Raw genomic sequence first — 8,993 nt, 5'->3', positions numbered from 1 at the left:
GGTGAAATATCTCGAAAAATATGTTTTACAAAAAACTGTTTCAGATCTTAAAAAGATCTATTGTATTTACTGATTTTAGCAGATTGTATATATATATATATATATATATATATATATATATATATATATGTTGTCATTTCAATTTTCTTACATATAGACGGTACGTAAATGTGAATATCACGTGGCCGATATTTATATTCTCTCCAAGAGCCTTTCGCTGCTTTTCTGATGAATTCTTCAAACCGCTTATGTACTGCACTGAGAGAAAAAAATAATTGGAATAACTATAATCTCACTATATTTTATAGTTCGTTTTGGCCTCAAACATATATTTATAGTTTATCTAAACATGAAGATATAGTAGAATAAACACAGATTTATAGTCACCATTTTATTATTCTATATATATGATAAAGCACCTTTTTGGGAATATAGTTATATAGTTAAGTTAGTTGTATAGTTATATAGTTAAGTTCTATATAGTTATATAGTATAACTATATAGAATATAGTTATATGTACCTATATTTGCCAAATATTCCAATTGCATTGACTATATAAAATAGTTAATTTCTCTTACCATTAAATATTTGCCACTTTATTACTACATTTTTTATTTCAAATAATTTTAATTCTTGGTAAAAATTTTACACGGGTCAGTTATACTATGCTTATATTGTAAATATTATGGTAACATTTACTATAAAAATTATATTCCTAACTATAATCTTTTTACTATGCCATTATAGTTCCAAATATCATACATTTTTCTCTCAGTGTGGGTGCACCAAAGAGTTTTTTCGAGAAATATGTTATTAGAGTAATTTACGAATATTGTTTTGAAGAATACATGCTATCTAATATGTGAGGTTTCTATATAATTTTCAATGGAAATTAAAATTCAATATTTCACTATATATTCGCACCTAATTTTATCATATAAATTGGAGCAGTAATTGCGCTGTAATTTTTGCAAAAGGAAATCAGTGTCACGATAACAATAGTTTTACATCGTTTTCATCCCTGAGTGAGGAATGCTCTATTTCATTTTTGCATGTATTTTCACCATACAAAAGCATTTTAATTGGGTCAAGTCAATATAAAGTAATATTTGTAGGAAAATTTTGTTGACGTGATATCGATACCCTTGCAAAACTTTCGTCGTGCTGATTGTATTAAATCAAAAACCTTTTGACATGGTGAAAATACGTGCAAAAATAAAGCGGAGCATTCCTCTATATGAGAGGAAAACGATAAGAAAATGCTATCATAACAAAATTATCGAATTCTTCTGCAAAGATTACTTCTTTCTACGCATGTAGAGAGAACTAATCTGTGCAGAAAGATTCAGTGTCATGATAATAACTGTCTCTTATCGTTTTCCTCTCATATTGAGGAATGCCCCGCTTCATTTTCGCACGTACTTTCACCATGCAAAAAGGTTTTTAACTCGGCGCATGTAGAAAAGACTAATCTTTACAGAAAGATTCGGTGTCATGATAGTAATCATTCCTTATCGTTTTCCTCTCATACTGAGGAATGCTCCGCTTTATTTTTGCACGTATTTTCACCATGTCAAAAATAGTGAAACATTGCTCAGTGCATAACTAAAATAATATCTAAAATTTCCATTGCAAATTATATAGAAAGCTCACATATTAGATAACATATTCTTCAAAACAATATTCGTAAACTACATTTATGCGTAGAACTTCTCTAAAAAAACTCTTTCTTTGATTCACCCAATACACAGGCGGTTTGAAGAATTCATCAGAAAAGCAGCGAAAGCCTATTTCGGAGAGAATGCGAATATCGGCAACGTGGCATTCATATTTACGTAACGTCTATGTGTAAGAAAATTGAAATGACAACGTAGCACACACACTTGTATTCATATATCTATATGTAGAAATGATGCATACATGAAAAAAAGAAAATAGCAGCATTATGTCAGCGCCTATTTGGCGATCGCCTCTACGTTATCGACGCTTAGCGAGTTCGTCATGCTGGAGTCGATGACGAACTCGAACAATGTCGATAATGCAGAGACTATCATTACTAACATAATCACGCTATCATTTTCGTATTTCTTGTATATACAGAACTTACATGAATGTGTGTTGCTTTGTTTTACCATATTCAACGGAAAACCTAACCATATATATGTAGAAATCTTTCTGCAAACCTTTTCGATATTCTTAAGCTTCCAAATAGAGATGCGAAAGTAATGTTTTTCAAAATTTTTCTGTTTGAAGCATCCACATTCGATATGTACAAGCTGCGGAACTTTTGGATTAAGCAAATATTACAGTTGGATACGCCAACTGACAGTTTGAGATTTTACATTAAAAATTTTTTGTTCGTTTTCGTCACATATCGAGCGATGCTCCTATTTATTTTTGCACGTACTTTCATTGTGTAAAAGCATTTGTAATTCTGTGTAACCAATACGACGTAAACTTTGTAGGAAAATGTCAGTGTTCTGTCAGTAAAATTTTCAGCTTCAGCATCCGTTTAATCTATAAGCACATAACTGCAAACGTCACTATCACTGCTCATCCGCTGTATCGCGCATAATTATTTACTGATTTTCTTTAATGACTTAAAATTTTACATGATTGTAAAATGGTAGAGTAATGGTAACATTTTGTATTTAATTTGATCTAATCTATATGTATACGAGTTTATGAGACACTTTCAGATATCTTGTATTAATATCAAAAGTATCAGTGAGTGTAAATTTTTTCGAATTTATATCTTAAGGCTTATATTTCGTCGTAGTCATGTTGAATTTGTCACGTCAAACAAGGAATGTGATACTCTGACAAAAGTTGCGTGCCATTTCTAAATGAAGATAAATATGTATAAAAGAACACTTAAGATCGCTTGAGCAAAATTTTCCGAGAACTATTCCTTTCCTTTGACGACCAGTAAATAATCGTATAATAAACGGTGAAATGAAGCATGCGCACAAAATAAACTCATTTCATCATTTCAGGTGTCTTATTTTGCCATTTGTTATACGACTATTTATTGATCATCAAAGGAAAGAGATATTTTTCGGACAATGTTACAAGTGTGCTCAAGCAAAATCTCAAATGCTTTTTTGTCTATATTTATTTAAAAATGGCATGCAACTTTCATCAGCATATCATTATTTGCTTCTGATATCACAAATCCGACACGGCCACTAAGGTATAAAGAGCTTTAAATAACAAATTACTTGGGATAATTGTAACTACTATTTGTTTTGTTATGCCAGGTTATCGGTAAAGGTAGCGAACGTAACGAAGACAAGGAACTGGAGGAGAAATACTTAATCGCTACTTCCGAGCAGCCGATAGCTGCTTTCCATAGAGGCGAGTGGATAGCTGAGAACGCTTTACCGATTAGGTATGCTGGTATCTCAACTTGCTTTAGACAAGAAGTCGGTTCGCACGGACGAGATACTAGGGGTATTTTTAGGGTACATCAGTTCGAGAAGGTATCTAGATTTAAACGAGACTTATCCGCGCATTATTATAAAGCAGTGAATCTGGTCGCTATAATCACGCTTCTATTTCTTCATTTGTAGGTCGAGCAGTTTTGCCTCACCTCACCTTATGACAACAAGTCATGGAAGATGATGGAAGAAATGATTTCCAACGCAGAGGAGTTCTACCAGGCCTTAGATATTCCTTATCGCATAGTCAATATTGTGTCGGGTGCATTGAATCATGCGGCCTCCAAGAAACTAGACCTGGAAGCCTGGTTCCCTGGTTCCGGCGCATTCCGCGAACTCGTATCGTGTAGTAATTGCTTGGACTACCAAGCTAGGAGGTTGTTAGTTCGGTGAGTAAAATTAACATATCAGGCAGACGCAACTGGCGTTACTTTCATGACTCGATGCAACGGACTTATTAGAATCATTTGATCTATAGATACGGTCAAACGAAGAAAATGAACACTACAACGGATTATGTTCACATGTTGAATGCGACGATGTGCGCCATAACACGCGTAATATGCGCGATTCTGGAGGTCCATCAAACAGAAACTGGCGTCAAGATGCCGAAAATTCTCGCGGAATACATGCCCTTTGAATATGAGAGCGAGATTCCGTTCGTGAAGTCGGCACCGATCGACGAGATCGAGATAAAGAAGCAGAAGAAGCAAAAGGAAAACGCATCCAAGTGAAGCGCGTGACCGCATAAAATAGTGGCGATAATGAACATGAAAACTCTGTGTCCATCTACAGATCTTATTTATTAAACTGCATTTCTTTCCTTTTTTTATTTTATATTCCATCGCGATCCGCTCGGATCGAGGCTGTAATAACGATTTAAGAAAATATATACACATCCGACTTCTCTCTCAACACATCGAGATTTCTTCACGCGTCTCGCAAATATCCCTATCTTTCTTTCTCTCTCTCTCTCTCTTATTTTCTCCTCGACTCGGGAGCAACAAGGAGAGATCTCTTCTGGCTGGGTCCGGAGACGAAAATTACATCGATCTTTGTCGACCCTCGACAATTTTTGTCCCCGAACGCACCTGTGCTCGTGATAAAACACTTTTCCACCGAAGAAGGCATGTATCCGCGAACGGTCGTGTCGAGCTTAGAACATCGGCGATTGTCAACACAGATTACAACATTTTATTTGATAACACTTGTTCAATATTTTATAATCAGACATCAGTATATAATATATATGATTCTGTAATATACATCTGATGAAGAATATTTCCCCGTATATAATATTCCGTTATCTATATATCTGCTTCCTGAAAACTTGTGATCGGTAATGTACTAAGAATTTTCCCCCCTTTTTTTATCATCATTGTTTTTCTTTTTCCTTTCTTTACAACTTATCGGCATCGTTAAGACTAATGTACAGAGGCCCTTAAGATATATCTCCTCCAAGAACAATGCACTTCAGTGTATATTGGAAAAAAAAAGATTACTTTTTATGCGCTTCGTTCAACGAGTTACAGAGCTTTCTCTGCGGTGATTACACGTTTAACCGGAAGAAAAGCACATGCCAACTCTATATTTATAAAAACCGATCGTAACACATATGTTATCAGCGTAATAATACTTTGGCCAGACACGAGATAATCTACCACACTGCTTTCCATCTTAATAATAAAATATAGCCTTTACATAATATCGTTACGAGTAGACTTTTTCATATAATACACTTCACGTAGTAAAATTATCGTCGTTAGCAGCAACGTACTTCGCCGAAATAATATGAAGATTTTTCGCGTGATTCCACATATTGCGGCCATAATACTATGACTTATTACTGAGCAGAGACACAGACATGTCTCGACGAAATAATACGTAGAGAATGTGAGATACGGAAATATTCAAGAAAGTTGACAATGTGACATTTATACGATTGCTCGAGGAAATCGTGGAACTTTCGAAATTCATGTGAAACGAGTATGCAAGGATCTTGATAGAAAAATAATCGGTCTTTGACTTTAATGGAAGATTCTCAGACTAAATAAATATAATCGAACTTTTAAATATTTCCGAGCACTCGTCGGGAATTACGAGCCTTTTCTTCTCTCTCTCTCTCTCTCTCTCTCTCTCTCTCTCTCTCTCTTTCTCTTGCGTAATGTATTTCATTGAGCGGAAGAAACTCATCTGATCGTTTGCATCGTATAGTCACGGGCGAAATGCTTTTTGTTCCTTTTCGATTTTGGGAAGTGCACAATCGATGCGATCGCATTTTGACGACGTAAATGTCACAGTGCCGTTCGAATAATTTTTCTTATCTCACTTTCTGCTTTCACTCTCTCTCCCTCTCGCTCAAATCGCTCCTTAGAAAAAGTAAAACGCATTTGTAAGTCAGAACGGCCGTTGTATCGGCAATTTGGTCCAACAACTGGTTCTCATATAAGGGCATCAGTGTTAAAATCTGCCAATCGCTATCGGGGTGTGCTTACTTAGCCGCATACAAACGCATTCAGCGTTTTGCTATTTTTGTCATTTTTTTTTCTTGAGCATAAAGTGTGCCGAAACAATCATCGTGAGTTCCGAGATATCGATACAGGCACAACGGTAAAAAAAACAATTACAATAATACACAGTATAAAAGAATGATCCCGCCGAAATGATCTGTCTCTAAGTCTGCGACATTGTGCACGATACGATCGATATTGTACTTATATGTCGTATAGAATTGTTGTAATCGGTTAATGTAGATTCTTGCTGTACGTCGCTTCAACAGAAATGTTCACGGAATTGACTATACACAAATGCGCCGATACAATTCGTACTTAAAAATACGCTCCCGGAGATATATTGCTTCACTGACACTGAGTGGATAACAAGGGGTGCTTAATCGATCGAAGTCTCAGGTTAAAAAGCGGACTAACTGTGTTTCTCATTGGATTGGTGCAGATTTTAATGCCTCAGCCGAGTATATAATCATTTTCCTATAATACATATATAATATATGCCATGTCATATATGCGACTGTGTTTAATAATTTTTTTATACATTTATATGTATATATATATTTATATATTCATATATATTCATATATATATATCTGTATTTATATATTTATATTTATACTTCATTACCCCCACATATGTATATGCATGTACATCGCGTACAGTGTGTTGATGTTCGACGTGAAGATTTTTTTTACTGCATATGGATAATACACATAGAGTCACTGTTTACCACTGCTATCTATGGTATTTTTTTTTACTTTTGTATGCTTCGTATATTTTCCATAACATTAATCTTGACTGATATATAATTACATAACAATTTTAAAAATATTTCAAAATTAAACAAAAAAATAATAGAATAATGAATATTACGGTAAATCAGTAGTGGCTAAGCATAGTAAAAATATGTCTAACGCAAATAATAATAATAATAATAATAATAATAATAATAAAAAAGAACGGTGCAAAGAAGCGCTTGATTTAGTGCATATTCGTTTATACAGCATCGAGGAAGAAATATAAAGAGGAAGGGATCAGGAAGAAAGTCATGTGGTGAAGAAATAGTCAGTAGAGTAGCCGCCACTTTTACTTTACTTCTGTTTTCCTAGATCACAGTCACATTCATGGCTGCTAAATCACGGAACGTATTTCATCACCATGTGAAATAAAGGGGGAAGAAGATATCAAAGTATTTTTTCAAGAATCTTATAAATACTGGAAAGTAGTTTGCTAGCTTACGCAAGTACAAAATATAGTATTTTTTCATTTTAAACTCTTTGAGATGGGCTAGAGTGCGAGAGATATTCAAACCCTGTTAAGATCCTGTTTCTAAAGGCGAAGAATGATGTGTCTGAATGATATCTCGTTTTTAAAAAGATTTTTACGAAGAGTGCGTATACAGTAAAGTGATAACTACGACGTACAAGCAGTTTGTTGATGCAAGGTTCTTTTCGTTATTGCTCAGCTATGTAAACACACAGATATATATATATTCGATAAGATAAATCCATTATATAGATCCTGTGTAAAACAGATCTTGGCATAGTATGCGCGTAAATATACACAATAAGACTTGAGCATTCGTATTTAAAATATTTTTCTTAGTAAAATATCCTCTTAAAACATTCTTATCAACGAATCTCATTAAACGAGATACTTCATTAGAATCCAACCGAATTAAATAAAAACAATCTCTCTTGCATATTTCACGACACGTGACGTAAACGCGTGTGTGATTCTCTCTCTCTCTCTCTCTCTCTCTAGAATACTCTCACAATTAAATGATAGCCTTCAGAATACGATCGCTCGCATGAAACGCAATCATAAAAATCGTTTTAAAACGTAATAAAATAGCTCACTAATATAGATCTGAAGCGATGCACGATGATTTTCTCGTGACAAAACAGAGAAATTACTTAAGTAACGATACGCGAAAGCATCACAGGATCAATCCAGGTTTTAAGTTTCCCTCTTCCTATATTACTGTTTTGCCACTAGTGCGCTTAACGCTTGGTAAAAAATAATAAATGAAGAGACGATAGGACAATAATATAATTATATTATATACAAACAATCGTATCCCCTAACGCTTTAGGAAAAGGATTAACTTTGGAGAAGGGTGGGAGGACCGTCCCGAGCACAAGAGTCCACTACAGATGTGTGTGAAGGCCCATAATCTGCAATTATTCTAATCTTAATCCTGCGCTTTTTTCCTCATAATTATAATTCTACAAATTACAATACTATATATTCTACCACACCTTCGTTACATCCTATATTTATATGTGTATGTGTGTGTGTGTGTATATATACATATATATAATATTATATATCTCGTGTATATAATATTATGTATATATTCAGTTAGTCGCGCATGTTTTCTATTTACAAAAAATATGTAGAATAGATATTATCTCATATCCTAACTACAATATACGTGCCGTGGCGCGAGACTTCAACCTCTTGAGGTGCGCTTTTCTTTTTATAAACATATTACTAATTATACATAGTCTATTTTTTACAGCCAAATTCAACAACCCTTGCTAAAACTCAACGCGATAATTCTGAAAGCTTTAACAGCTTTAAAAGAAAGAAAAAAATCGGATCAGTAAAAGAAGATATTAAAACGAATTGCGCAATATACTATATCATTCGGATAATAAACAGCAAACTTATTAAAACAACGATATAACAATACTGATCCGACTGAACCCAATATACATAATATATTTATTCATCGCGTACAACATAAACGCTTATGCATTGATAAAAAAATATACGTTGATGAGACGTATGGTAACTGCCGCATTAAAAATTGGTATCGACATTTAAATCGTAACAATAAACGGATTTTGTTTTTACCTCTTTGTATATAGTACGTATTAAGTACGTGACAGATACAATATAGATAATCGTAAAATACGTATTTGTCACGGCCAAAAAAAATAGAAAAAAATACGGCCTGCTTAAAAGCACTTAGTTCCTAAGGCCAGTAAGAAAGGCAAGGAAAATAAAATAAACAAAAAAAAAAAAAAAAAAAAA

At 34.0% G+C, this 8,993-nt stretch overlaps 1 protein-coding gene across 3 annotated transcripts in view; it reads left to right on the top strand.

Annotated features, from left to right (window-relative positions):
- LOC116846438 (serine--tRNA ligase, cytoplasmic) overlaps positions 1 to 4,356 on the top strand; it is a 9,574-nt gene extending 5,218 nt beyond the window's left edge. For all 3 annotated transcript variants that reach the window (XM_032820240.1, XM_032820241.1, XM_032820242.1), the window contains 3 exons: positions 3,262 to 3,483; positions 3,574 to 3,830; positions 3,920 to 4,356. In XM_032820240.1, coding sequence (XP_032676131.1) covers positions 3,262 to 3,483; positions 3,574 to 3,830; positions 3,920 to 4,175 — 735 coding nt within the window. In that variant the 3' untranslated portion in view covers positions 4,176 to 4,356. The remainder of the gene's footprint in view (positions 1 to 3,261; positions 3,484 to 3,573; positions 3,831 to 3,919) is intronic.
- Positions 4,357 to 8,993: the final 4,637 nt, after the last annotated feature.

This window comes from Odontomachus brunneus, unplaced genomic scaffold (genome assembly GCF_010583005.1).
Source record: "Odontomachus brunneus isolate Ranch 3 - 2012 unplaced genomic scaffold, Obru_v1 Obru_scaffold_064, whole genome shotgun sequence".
Lineage (NCBI taxonomy): Eukaryota > Metazoa > Arthropoda > Insecta > Hymenoptera > Formicidae > Odontomachus > Odontomachus brunneus.
This window is presented reverse-complemented; position numbering and strand designations above follow the sequence as displayed.